General features: G+C 48.5%; 1 protein-coding gene across 7 annotated transcripts in view; it reads left to right on the plus strand.

Moving 5' to 3' along the window:
• cdh23 (cadherin-related 23) overlaps nt 1-13,978 on the plus strand; it is an 815,609-nt gene that overhangs the window by 22,244 nt on the left and 779,387 nt on the right. For all 7 annotated transcript variants that reach the window (XM_072491426.1, XM_072491427.1, XM_072491428.1 and 4 more), the window contains exon 3: nt 2,017-2,097. In XM_072491426.1, the coding sequence (XP_072347527.1) occupies nt 2,017-2,097 (81 nt within the window). The remainder of the gene's footprint in view (nt 1-2,016; nt 2,098-13,978) is intronic.

A 13,978-nucleotide genomic window follows, 5' to 3' on the forward strand; every position in this document is an offset into this window, starting at 1 on the left:
GCTTCAAAACTCATCTGAACCGTTTTTCCGTTCTCTTTTACTGTTTAAAATAGATTGAGGGCTGATGCATGATTGCTTGTTGCACCATCAGTATTCAATCAAGTGAAAATAGCTTTAATTACCGAGTCGGATAGTTCCGTCAACTGAGTTGTGTTGAGTGACGGGGGTCAAAAGTTATTTTATGGGCGAGTGAGTCAGGAGTAGTTTGTTTATCAGGGAAACTGTCGGCTGTAATACCAGAATATGGGCATAAATATTTCAGTGGCTATGTGTTAACTTTTTATTACTGTCTGTATCTCGACTTAAGCTTCAGTTTTTAACCGTGGAACTGTTTTATCCTGTCGTCTTAGATTGATTTAGATTCCTCTTGCTCATAGATTGTTCCCTTTTGTTAAAAGAACAATTCTGCCAGATGTTGGAGTTTCTGTTGATCCGAGTTGTTAAGATTTCATTCAGGTTGTTGTGGGTTCCTTGAAGGTGTGATTTTATTATCCTACTTCTGGTGCTTGCTTTGTCTTTCCAGTGAGGAATCAAAAGACAAAATTGCATTTGTAGTACACCTTATCATGACCTTGGAAAGCACTTTACAGCCAACTAAATATCTTTCCAATATTGCCACGGGTAGGAAAAATGGCAGCCACTTTGCACTCCGCAAGATCCCACCAAATGCACTGTGATGTTCTGTTTGTCTGTTTTTCTGATGGTGGCTGAGTGATCGGCATTGGCCAGGAAACTGGGTGTGACATTATGGGAAAGTTCAGAATACAAAGGCTTAATGTCATACTATATAAAGCACTGACTCTTAGGCTTCTGGGAGAAGGCTGGGAAGAGCTGGAGGAGAGCTAGAGAGAGCAGTTATAGAGAGGAGCAGTACAGTTCTAGGTACAGTGTAGAGACTAATGTTAGTCTGAGTGTACATAACTAGAATATTAAGTGGTCGAGCTTAATTAAGTAGTGTAAATAAATGTTAGCTTTGTTAATGAACTTGGCTTGTGTTGTCTTTGTGAACACTACAACATCCACCCTGAGAAGAAGAATCACAAAGAACACCACACCGGGGGAAACAATCCAGTCCTTCTTCAAAGTAATGCTGTGGATACCGGTGTGTTTGAGGGGGCGGACGGGGCCTCGGTTTAACATTGCAGCACGAGTGAGTGCTGCACTGTCACAGCTGCAGGCTTTTGATGAGATGTTTTACCGAGGGCCCTGTCTTCCCCATCGGTTGGATATAGATGATCACGTGGGACAACTTTGAAGAAGGCCAGGGGCATTGCCACCCCACTATCATGGGAAATGTTGGATATTTATCACTCCAGCGTTATCCAGTCCTCATTGCGTTTTGCTGTTTGTGGGACCTTGCTGTTTGCAAATTCCGCTTCCTACATCCCAACAGCAACTGCACTTCAACAAGTACATCATTTATCTGCAAAGCGCTTTTGAGGTCAACACCTGCTCCACAAGTGGGTCTTTCTCTTTGATCCGTTTGTTTGGCATACCCACTTTAGCTTCCCCTTTTGACATGTCTGAAGGGTTAGACTGAAGTGAGAGTGAGTTCCAGAAGGATAGTCAACATAGTTGATTCAAAACATGTAATTAATAAAACCAATGATGGATTAGAACTGGCTGATGCAAGCTGTACTCACACTATGGGCAGCACGGTAGCACAAGTGGATAGCACTGTGGCTTCACAGGGTCTCGGGTTCGATTCCCCACTGGGTGACTGTGCGGAGTCTGCACGTTCTCCCCCGTGTCTGCGTGGGTTTCCTCCGGGTGCTCCGGTTTCCTTCCACAAGTCCCGAAAGACGTGCAGGTTCGGTGGATTGGCCATGATAACTTGCCCTTAGTGACCAAAAAAGGTTAGGAGAGGTTATTGGGTTACGGGGATAGGGTGGAAGCAAGGGCTGAAGTGGGTCGGTGCAGACTCGATGGGCCGAATGGTGTCCTTCTGCACTGTATGTTCTAAACAACCTCCCAGAAAATCGCTCCTGATGTTGTCATTTATTTTCATTTTTGCAGGCCTATCCTATAATCGACTGCCTTATTTCTTGAATTACTACTTTGATCAATATATTTTAATATATGAAAATGCTTCTGTTGGTGAGTACTTATTATTTTTTTAAAGCAGTCTTGCTTCCGTTTGTTTGTTGGTTGGGGTGTTTGTTCGAATGTCGTTGCTTACAGAAATATCATGATGCAGAGCGTGCGTTTGACATTCTTCCCGTTCCAGTGGTTAAGGTGATGGTTGGAGCTTCTGTTGCGTACCCTCCCCAAGTGTCCCAGCCTCCTTCAACCCGACGTCGCCAAGGATACATTGACTGGTAAACTCGCTCTTTGTGCCAGGACACCAAGGCCGGCTGCATTCTCCTGTCTCGCTCCAGTTGTTTAGAACCGCTGGTGACACTGGACCTGGAGTATTGTGCAAAGACCCTATTGGTTGAGATATGCACCAGTGCTTAATGCATGGAGATAAAAAGAGAGGAAGATATAAAATGGCAGAAGTTTAGTAAATTAAAAGCGTTTGGGAAATGTACACCATGTAATATTCGTCCAGATTGTTCTGGTTTTGCAATACAGTATTTAAAGATTCCATTTACTGAAAGTAATGCTACTGGTGATCTGCAGATTCATGCAAATATCAAACATTTGAGGAATCTCCAAACTACACTTGTTCTGAATTATCTTGGGAGTGACTGCTGAGATTGAGTTGATCGTATGTTTAGAAACAAGGCTGATGAGGGAGGCAGTGACCTCGTGGTGTTATCGCTGGACTATAATCCAGAGACTCCCAAGTCGTACTCTGGAGACCGGGTTTAAATCCCACCTTGCTTATATTTGAGTTCAATATAAATCTGGAATTAAAAGTCTAAAAGGTGACCATGAAACCAGGTGACCATAAAACCATTGTTCCATCTAGTTCACTAATATCCTTTAGGGAAGGAAATCTGCCGTCCTTCCCCGGTCTGGCCTACATGTGACTCCAGACCCACAGTAATGTGATTGACTCTTAAATGCCCTCTGGGATGGGCAATAAATGCTGGCCCGGCCCGGCGACACCCACATCCCGTGAATGAATGAAAAGAAAATTCCACCTCCATGCCAAGAGACTGAGGGTAATTAGATTTGGTCAATAAATGCCAGCCCTCACCCATATCACGAGAGAATAACCAAAAGAAACATCGCTTTGGGGATGACAAGATCTGCAGCTTGTTTCCTGATCAGGTACCTGGCTGCAAGGGATGAAAACGTGCTGATTTTGAGATTTCTTACGAACTGTCCCTCGGGGCGGAAATGCTATTCTGCATATGTTTACCCTGAATAGCTCTTAAATGTAATTCTCGGGGCAGGGGTGTTGGGTGGGGGTTGCTTTTTCAGTCAGTGGGATTTTAATGAACTTGCTTTTTCAGTGGTGCTAGGCCCGTTTATCGGTCTTGAGAATATATCAACACTAGAAACCGGAAATGAGGAGGCCCAATGAGCCCCTCGAGCCAGCCCCACCATTCAGTAAGGGTTTGGCTCCGGGGGGGGGGGGGGGGGGGGGGGGAGTCCTTGATGTTGACCCCTGGGGCAGGCCACTCGGGAGTATCGCCCCAGTATTTTTCCCTCTGCCTTTGGTAACCCCTGGAATGGTGTCCGTGCTTCTCGGTGCTTGGCTGGTCCATTATCCCGAGTTTCAGATGCGACAAGTAGTTATTAAGAGCCTTTCATGCGCAACTTTTTTATGGCAGGGCTTCCGTATGTTTGGGTATCGCTATGCTTCAAATATTTGTTTTGATCGGGTAATAATCTGTCTTGTCTGCAACTGTTGTTGGCTTCTACTTGCTTTGGTCCTAATGAGTGATGCTTGTCTTTGACTGGTGGCCTGGTTTTGTTTGCATTGCCTCTCAAAATGAGGTAGAATGTTGGCTTGTTTTTACTTCTGAACTGATTGACTTCATCATCACCAAGGATTGTCGGCAACACTTTGGATTCTGCCCACTTCTGGTTTTGAAGCGTTTGAGCTGTGGTGATTTCCTCGGCTTTGAGCTTTTTGATCTGTGTATTAGCAATTGTCGTGTGTAGATGCTGAACCTCCCGTGGTGGGTGGCATGTTACTCATGTCTTCACGATTTAAGTGCTTCCAGGGATTAATCTTAGTTTCTATGTGGACTATTTTTAATTCACCCGCCACTTCAAAGCTGTTGGCACCCGTGTGGGTTGTTATTCGTCCTTTGATAACCCACTTGCTGCTATAATGCTGAATGAATTTCTCGCTGCTGCTTTTCGCCCCCCAGCTCTCTTTCATTCTTTGACTGCAGTGGTTGTATTTTCTTTATGGATGTTGCTGTTGCAGGCATGTTGGTTATTCTCCCAAGCTCCTGTAGGCCTTTTCCAAGTTTTGTTTATTGCATTTAGGGCTGTGTTTTGGTCACTTGTAACTCGTTCCTTGACTGGGATTTTCCTGTGGCGGAGCCAGATCATTGGCTGTCAGGAATATTCCAGTCCCATCGAACTCGATGGCAATTTGGACGGCTTACCAACCCCGCCCCTAGAGAACCCATGGCGGGACTGGAATTTCTTGTCTGTGTCTCTGTGTGCGCGTGTCTCTGTGTGCGCGTGTCTCTGTGTGCGCGTGTCTCTGTGTGCGCGTGTCTCTGTGTGCGCGTGTCTCTGTGTGCGCGTGTCTCTGTGTGCGCGTGTCTCTGTGTGCGCGTGTCTCTGTGTGCGCGTGTCTCTGTGTGCGCGTGTCTCTGTGTGCGCGTGTCTCTGTGTGCGCGTGTCTCTGTGTGCGCGTGTCTCTGTGTGCGCGTGTCTCTGTGTGCGCGTGTCTCTGTGTGCGCGTGTCTCTGTGTGCGCGTGTCTCTGTGTGCGCGTGTCTCTGTGTGCGCGTGTCTCTGTGTGCGCGTGTCTCTGTGTGCGCGTGTCTCTGTGTGCGCGTGTCTCTGTGTGCGCGTGTCTCTGTGTGCGCGTGTCTCTGTGTGCGCGTGTCTCTGTGTGCGCGTGTCTCTGTGTGCGCGTGTCTCTGTGTGCGCGTGTCTCTGTGTGCGCGTGTCTCTGTGTGCGCGTGTCTCTGTGTGCGCGTGTCTCTGTGTGCGCGTGTCTCTGTGTGCGCGTGTCTCTGTGTGCGCGTGTCTCTGTGTGCGCGTGTCTCTGTGTGCGCGTGTCTCTGTGTGCGCGTGTCTCTGTGTGCGCGTGTCTCTGTGTGCGCGTGTCTCTGTGTGCGCGTGTCTCTGTGTGCGCGTGTCTCTGTGTGCGCGTGTCTCTGTGTGCGCGTGTCTCTGTGTGCGCGTGTCTCTGTGTGCGCGTGTCTCTGTGTGCGCGTGTCTCTGTGTGCGCGTGTCTCTGTGTGCGCGTGTCTCTGTGTGCGCGTGTCTCTGTGTGCGCGTGTCTCTGTGTGCGCGTGTCTCTGTGTGCGCGTGTCTCTGTGTGCGCGTGTCTCTGTGTGCGCGTGTCTCTGTGTGCGCGTGTCTCTGTGTGCGCGTGTCTCTGTGTGCGCGTGTCTCTGTGTGCGCGTGTCTCTGTGTGCGCGTGTCTCTGTGTGCGCGTGTCTCTGTGTGCGCGTGTCTCTGTGTGCGCGTGTCTCTGTGTGCGCGTGTCTCTGTGTGCGCGTGTCTCTGTGTGCGCGTGTCTCTGTGTGCGCGTGTCTCTGTGTGCGCGTGTCTCTGTGTGCGCGTGTCTCTGTGTGCGCGTGTCTCTGTGTGCGCGTGTCTCTGTGTGCGCGTGTCTCTGTGTGCGCGTGTCTCTGTGTGCGCGTGTCTCTGTGTGCGCGTGTCTCTGTGTGCGCGTGTCTCTGTGTGCGCGTGTCTCTGTGCGCGCGTGTCTCTGTGCGCGCGCGTCTCTGTGCGCGCGCGCCTCTGTGCGCGCGCGCCTCTGTGCGCGCGCGCCTCTGTGTGCGCGCGCGCCTCTGTGTGCGCGCGCGCCTCTGTGTGCGCGCGCGCCTCTGTGTGCGCGCGCGCCTCTGTGTGCGCGCGCCTCTGTGTGCGCGCGCCTCTGTGTGCGCGCGCCTCTGTGTGCGCGCGCCTGCCTGCCTGTGTGCGCGCGCCTGCCTGCCTGTGTGCGCGCGCCTCTGTGTGCGCGCCTGCCTGCCTGTGCGCGCCTGCCTGCCTGTGCGCGCGCCTGCCTGCCTGTGCGCGCGCCTGCCTGCCTGCGCGCGCGCCTCTGTGTGCGCGCGCCTCTGTCTGTCTGTCTGTCTGCCTGCGCGCGCGCCTCTGTCTGTCTGTCTGTCTGCCTGCCTGCGCGCGCGCCTCTGTGTGCGCGCCTGCCTGCCTGTGCGCGCGCCTCTGTGTGCGCGCGCCTCTGTCTGTCTGTCTGTCTGCCTGCGCGCGCCTCTGTCTGTCTGTCTGTCTGTCTGCCTGCCTGCGCGCGCGCCTCTGTCTGTCTGTCTGTCTGCCTGCCTGCCTGCGCGCGCGCCTCTGTCTGTCTGTCTGTCTGCCTGCCTGCCTGCGCGCGCGCCTCTGTCTGTCTGTCTGCCTGCCTGCCTGCGCGCGCGCCTCTGTCTGTCTGTCTGTCTGCCTGCCTGCCTGCGCGCGCGCCTCTGTCTGTCTGTCTGTCTGCCTGCCTGCGCGCGCGCCTCTGTCTGTCTGTCTGTCTGTCTGCCTGCCTGCGCGCGCGCCTCTGTCTGTCTGTCTGTCTGTCTGCCTGCCTGCGCGCGCGCCTCTGTCTGTCTGTCTGTCTGTCTGCCTGCCTGCGCGCGCGCCTCTGTCTGTCTGTCTGTCTGCCTGCCTGCGCGCGCGCCTCTGTCTGTCTGTCTGTCTGTCTGCCTGCCTGCGCGCGCGCCTCTGTCTGTCTGTCTGTCTGTCTGCCTGCCTGCGCGCGCGCCTCTGTCTGTCTGCCTGTGCGTGTGCCTGCCTGCGCGCGCGCCTCTGTCTGTCTGCCTGTGCGTGTGCGTGTGTGTGTGTGTGTGTGTGTGTGTGTGTGTGTCGTTACCCCATTGGTGTTTTCCGTTCCGTCCGCTCTAACCTCTTCAAGACCCTCTAAGACCCACGTGTTTCACTAAGCTTTGATCGCTAATATATCATCATGTAGCTCCCAGTCAAATTCATTTAATGTTCCAGTGAAGTGCCTTTCGGATGCTTTTACTATGCTAAAGGTGCTATCTAAATGCACGTAGATGTAAAATTGAATATTGATCAGTGGGTCTCGAACACTGCTCTGAATTTGAAAGGACAGGTGCAGGTCTCCACTTTATTTCTATTTGAAGCGGATGATTTCATGCAACTCTGCATTTTGTTGTATGAAATTTTACCATCCTCTAAAACATAAAATCCAAAACACGCACCGTTTCCACTTCACTTTGTAAATAATTTCCATTTATTTCTTGTCTCAGTTGGACTCCCCATATCTTTGTACTTGCATATTAGTGTGCGTGTTCCTCGATGGTTATAATATTCCTTTTCAAATCTCGCCAGGGATGAAGAGATCTGTGATTAACCTCCTGAATAGCTCCAATTAGTATCAGGAAAGCCTCCAGTAATGTCAATATGGATCCTTCTCTCGTCCCTGTTCAGCATTTTGTTCTCGTCGTCTTTTTCAATTACTTGTGATGTGTCGTGGGCTTCTGTGCAATGGCACTCTGATCTAGAAATAAAGGCTTGCATTTAAAGAATAACCTTCGCAGCCCCGGGTTATCTGTGTTTCTCGGTCCACTTTCTTGGCGGCGTCATTGTTGGAATGGACAAAGTCCAGCAGATCACAAAACCAATAATCTGGTGATGACCCCACATCCCGTCTATCAATTGAGATCGATTTAAAATATTGGCCAGCGATCTGGGCAAGAACTCTTGTGAGAATTGAGATCAAAGCTATTGAATTGCAGTAAGCATGCAAGAGTGGACGCAATTGTGGGATTTCCAGTTTAGCAGTGGTAACTTGTTGCTTCGGTGATGGGTTTTGACTTGTTCAGTCGCCAGAACAAAGTGGCTCTAATTAGTAGCGACAGAATTGTAAAATGTTATCCCCAAAATAACGATCCAGTCCTGGCTTCACCTGTAATGAAAAATGGAATTTGACTCTATCTGTCAACTTTAATTAGTGGCTTTGACTTCAGAAACAATATGCTTCATTTTACACAAACTGGGAGAAGCCACTATGAAGCAAGGAAAGCAATTATCAGACAGCAGCCTGATAATTGGTTCCCACTGGTGTAAGCTGGGTGTAAGTAACAATGCTTGTACTGGAACGGATAGGCCTGAGGCACCCCTGGTAATGGACCTCATTAATGTGAGGCCAACAAGGTACCGACCGACACTCTAATTTCCCTGGGTAGCTACTGGAAAAAGGATTTTTTTGAGGGACGGAGGTCAGATGGGTGGCCCTCCAAGCCTGCCTTGCCATTCATTATGATGGCTGATCATCCAATGCAATATCATAGTCCACACCCCCTTCCACCGTCCATATCCTTGGATCATCTTCACCCCAAGTGTGATATTTAACTGTTTCTTAAAAACATGCAATGTTTTGGTCTCCACTACCTCCTGTGATAACAAATTTCACAGGCTCACGCTCTCCGGGTGAAGACATTTCTCCTCCCCTCTGTCCTAAATGGTCTACCCCGTATCCTCCGACTGTGACCCCTGTGTCTGGACACCCCCACTATCAGGAACATCCTTCCTGATATCAGTCCAAAATTTTCTTTTCATTAATTTTAGACGTACATTTTTGTTCCATTCATTATTCCATTCGTCCTGTCCATCTCTTGTAGATCATCCCATATGAAGCCTTTTTTTGCTAAGGCTTAAAACACTCCAATTGTCCCCAATCTTTCTTCATAATTCAGGATCATACTTGTGGTTTATCTTTGGACTGTCCCCAATGTTTGAGTAACAGACAGCAGACAGAGTAGGAAAACGGTTTGGGTGGGCAGGTTTTTTTGTAAATATTTTTATTAAAGTTTGCATTTTAACGTTGTACAAGAAATGGATGGCACGGTTTTACACATTTTTTTAGCTGCCTGTTTTCTCCCCCCACCCCCTTTACTGCTGTCTCTGGGTCCTTTTTTAAAAATAAATTTAAAGTACCCAATTATTTTGCTTTTCCAATTAAGGGGCAATTTAGCGTGGCCAATCCACCTACCTTGCGCATTTTTGGGTTGTGGGGGTGAGACCCACGCAGACACGGGGAGAATGTGCAGACTCCACACGGACAGTGACCCGGGGCCGGGATCGAACCCGGGTCCTCAGTGCCCTGAGGCCGCAGTGCTAACCTCTGCGCCACCGTGCCGCCTAAGTGTCTCTGGACTCTACCCTAGGTCCTTCCCTTCACTATGAATGTTTTTTGGCGTCTGTTTTACTCTTATAGCTTTGAGAGGGTCGCTCTGATCTCCATGTCGGCCTCTCCCTAGGTTCCCCTTTGGCATTTCCTTGGGTCTCTTTCCCCCCCCCCCCCCATGCCTCCCCCATGCCTCCCCCCCCCCCCCCCCCCCCATGCCTCTTTCCCCCCCCCCCCCCCATGCCTCCCCCATCTGTTATCTGAAGCACTGGTGGTATTGGACGCATCAGCGATTGTAAATAGTTGAGGTTCAATCTATATCAGTGACTTAACGAGTGTAATGTGTCCGAGTTGCTGATGATACAAAGCCAGGTGAGAATACAAGTTGTGAGGAGGACGCAAAGTGGCTGCGAATGTATTTAGCCGGGCTACAATATGCATAATAAATGTGGGCACTATGGTGATGGAAGGGATGGTCGCAGTTGACGTCGCCTTTCTGCTTTGATTTCACAAGAACATCTTGGCGCTAATCAGCGACCCCCGTTGTGACAGGTGAGTCGCGTGGGAGCCCTGAATCGGGCTCCGCGCTGGGCCGACCGCAAGTCAACCGACTCTGCCTGCCTGGCACACTCTCTGGATCTCCCCAATACCCGGATGGCGGATTCGCCCGGGTCTCGACGGCCGCGCCTGGGAGACCTCTGTTTGCAGGAAATGACCAAGTGCGGCCTTGGCAGAGACAAACTTCCCACGGCCACAAAAAACGTGTTGTTGGCCAACCGGATGCTTCTCGGCATTGCAGCTGCCAAGAAACATCCAACTAAACGCACCCTGGACGTTAACCTCCCGGAACATCGCAGCAATGTGTGGGGGAAGCATTTGCAGATGAATCTTCTCTATTCCGTGTCATCGAAGAGGTCCATCTTCCAGCCTTTGTGTTCTGGAGACCCATCTTCTTTTCAGGAGGTCCAACGTCTTTTTTCAGCGGTGGCGCAGTGATGCTGGCCGTCTCGTCCGGCTGTAACTCTCATTTTCTTGCATATTACATAGTGTGAAACTGATCGTAAGGCATACGCAATGTTTCCAATGTGTAATATATCTAGAGTGCTCTGCACACTCCAGCCAGTTGGCAAGTCGCCATTCCCTTTTTCCCAAAAGTGTACTGAGTCTTGGATTTACTTTCCAAAGTATTTTATTTTAAATCAACACCGGTGCTCCTTTCTGACTCTGTTGCCCCTTTCGACACACCTTGAAACAAGATCTGGGCAGTGTTACTTTCGGCTCATTCGCAAAAATGGAGGTGAATGTGGGCAAGGAAACGGAATCCACTCAAACCAAATGGTGTCTTGTCGGTGTCAAATTGAAAACCTGATAGAATACAGCCTAACATAATAATAATCGCTTATTGTCACAAGTAGGCTTCAATGAAGTTGCTGTGAAAAGCCCCTAGTCGCCACATTCCGGCGCCTGTTCGGGGGAGGCCGGTATGGGAATTGAACCCGCGCTGCTGGCATTGTTCTGCATTGCAAGCCAGCTGTTTAGTCCACTGCGCTAAACCAGCCCAGTTCAGGAAATCAGTCCAGCAATCCATTCAGGAAAATATCCAAGAGTTCCACAGTTCCCAGAATCTGAGTTATTCTGCCATTGTGAAGTACGGAATTACTGTTTACAAACTCCTCCCCATGTACCTTGACTTCATTAGTCGATTGAGCCTGAAATGAAAATGCATGCTTAGGGGTGTATTTACTTTAACAATGATAATAAATTGTTTGCTTGCTGCCCCTTCTTGTTGTCGGCTACGGCTAAGTCACTCCAGGTTTTTATGAGATTGTGGATAGCTGGAAGTCATTTTAAGGTAATTTCAGCTGAGGAGTTCAGAGGATATCAAACAGCAAGTGTGTGAACCTCAAGTGGCTTATGGGTGTAGTCTGTACACAAGACTTCAAATTGAAGATCTTATCACTCCAGCCGTAATCCATTGCAATTTCTTTGTATCTTTTATACTCCTGGTTCCAGGAAATGTCCGTGTCGGCTCAGTGGATTGTACTCTTCGCTATTCGGTTTGCGTTCAGGCCTCGGCGTGCGTCACTCAAAGTTGACGATTTGGTCACTAAAACATTGCCGTTTGTGAGGACTTTCTGGCTGGAAATGGCCTTTTTTTTGTGTTTCTTACAGCATTGCAACTCCCAAGAGCTCGATTGTCGTCAAGCGCGGTGCGATGCCTTGTGGCCGTAAAAGGCACTATATCAATGCAAGCCTCTTTATTGCTTTGTTAAGGCAATAAAAAGTAGCATTGAAATTACTTTGATTGAAGGTTCTCCCTCATCGTTGCTGGATTCACAAAGGGGTGTTAATGAAATTTATTTGCACCTGCAAGCAACAATTGGGCATAATGATCATTTGCTCAATGCAAAAGAAAATTGAAATCCACTAGCTCTAAACAAAAACATGGTTTGTACAATTTTTAATAGTTTCCTCTGGTGTTGGGTCAATAACTTTGACATATTTTATTCTAAACTACGATTAAGATAGGAGCAGCTGCTGTGATAGTCTTCAATGTTGAAGACATTGTGTTAAATAGATTCACTCCAATGCGGAATTTCTTTTGGGAAATCATTCGCAGGTTCAGCCCGTGAGGTGTGCAGGCGAGGTGGATTGGCCATGCTAAATCGCCCCCTAGTGTCCAAAAGGTGAGGCGGGGTTACTGAGATAGGGTGGAGGCATGGTCTTCGGTAGGGTTCTCTTTCCAAGGGCCGGTGCTGACCCAGGCCGAATGACCGCCTTCTGCACTGTAGGAATTCTATTGTAGGGATTCTATTGTATGATTCGATGTCACAGTATCTGTAAAGTGAACTGCATCCTTTAAAGTAAATTTGCTGGTGAAATGTACATTATCAACATAAATGCCTGACATACTGAGAATTTAGTGGTCAGACGATCCCATCTTAACTCGGCACATGCACTGACTCTATAATAAAAGAGTATTAGTGAGAATTTAAGTGTCATCTGTAGGACTAGTTTCAGTGCTTTGCATATGTGGGTGTTTTGGTCTAGCTTTTAATCTGCAAATTTATACTTGTTCAATATAAAGTCATCTGTTGAATTATGTTCAAACGTGAAGTAAGTCAACATCCTATTCACAAGTTTATGAATAAAATTGAGTTAGAAGACAATGGTTTAAGCCTCACAGTTGGATCTGAGCTCATAATCCAGGCTGATGTTCCAGCCAGTGGATGCAGTAGTGCCTAATCCTCAAACGTGATGAAGCTGAAACCGGGGCTGCTTTAGTGTTTGATATGTTGAGGTCAATGCTCCTCCCTCAGCTGCCACCATTAAAAAGAGATTTACTTGGGTTTTGTTTTCCCCCACACGTTCCATTTCTGGTATTTCTGTGCAAAGGTTGTGTCTGTCCACACACCAACCTGTTAAAATCTTCAATGGGTCTTTAGAATTTACGGATGGGTTTGACAGGGTAGATGAGAAATATTTCCAATTGTGATGAAGGGCAAAAGTAGAGGGTGCCGATGAAAGGTTATCACCAATAAAAGGATAGGGAATTGAGGACTCTGGGCTGCACTCGCAACTTACAGAATACTGAGAGGCCGAGAGAGAGCGGATGTGGAGAAGGTGTTTCCACTAGTAGGAGAAACTAGAACCTGAGGGCACAGCCTCAGACCGAACGGATGACCCTTTAAAACTGTGATGGGGAGGAATTTCTTCAGCCAGAGAGTGGTGAATCTATGGAACGCTTTGCCGTAGAAGGCGGTGGAGGCCAAGTCACGAAGTGTCTTTAAGATAAAGATAGATAGGTTCTTGATTAATGAGGGGAGAAGGCAGGAGAATGGGGATGAGAGAAGTATCAGCCATGATTGAATGGCGGAGCAGACTCGATGGGCCGAGTGGCCTAACTCTGCTCCTACATCTCATAGTCTAATTTAAAAAAAAAACCTTAACCTGGAGAATGCCTATGGCAGTGAATCCACTTTCTGGCCAATGGTTGAAGCAAATAGAATCAATATTCATGAGTGCACGAGGCAGAAAGGAACAGAAGGATATGTTGATGGAGTTGGATGAGGAATGGCGGGAGAAGGCTTGAGTGGAGCATTAACACCAGCGAGAACTGGTTGGGTTGAAAGTCCTCCTTCTGTACTATATATCCAACGTGAAATTGCCTGTGCTTGATAGCAATGTACAGCATGTGAAGTGCATCGTAGAATCTTTACAGTGCAGAAGGAGGCCTTTTGGCCCATCGAGTCTGCAGAGACCCGCGGAAGGAGCATTCTGCCTAGTCCCACTCCCCTGCCTTATCCCCGTAACCATTCACATTTTCTTTGCAAATAACGATCCAATTCCCTTTTTCATGGCCTCAATCGAACCTGGCTCCACCACCCTCTCGTGAAGATCGTTCCAGGATCCAACCTTCTGGATGAAAACATTCTCCTACATCACCTTTTATTTTGAGTGCTTTTGAACAATGTGATACGTTTTATAAACCTTCCAGACCGTGCAGTTTTGTGGGTCCATTCACTAAATTGCATTAAATTTGGCTACTGAATTTTTTCTTCATGGATAATAAAAAAAATATGAATGTGATAAATATTATTGGCCTCGTACCAAATCCTGTCACGGCTGACCGACATAGCCTGAGCTCGATAATCCAATAAATCACAGGCAGCTAGTTGTCGGGAATGTTTGAAAACTACTAACGGCCATCGCAAAACTTTAGTGGCAGTGTAGAGGGGAAGAGAGTTACTCGTGTCTGCCAGGTTACTGGCGAAGGCTTACTGTGGCCCGAAAC

Source organism: Scyliorhinus torazame, chromosome 28 (assembly GCF_047496885.1).
Source record: "Scyliorhinus torazame isolate Kashiwa2021f chromosome 28, sScyTor2.1, whole genome shotgun sequence".
NCBI classification, from domain to species: domain Eukaryota; kingdom Metazoa; phylum Chordata; class Chondrichthyes; order Carcharhiniformes; family Scyliorhinidae; genus Scyliorhinus; species Scyliorhinus torazame.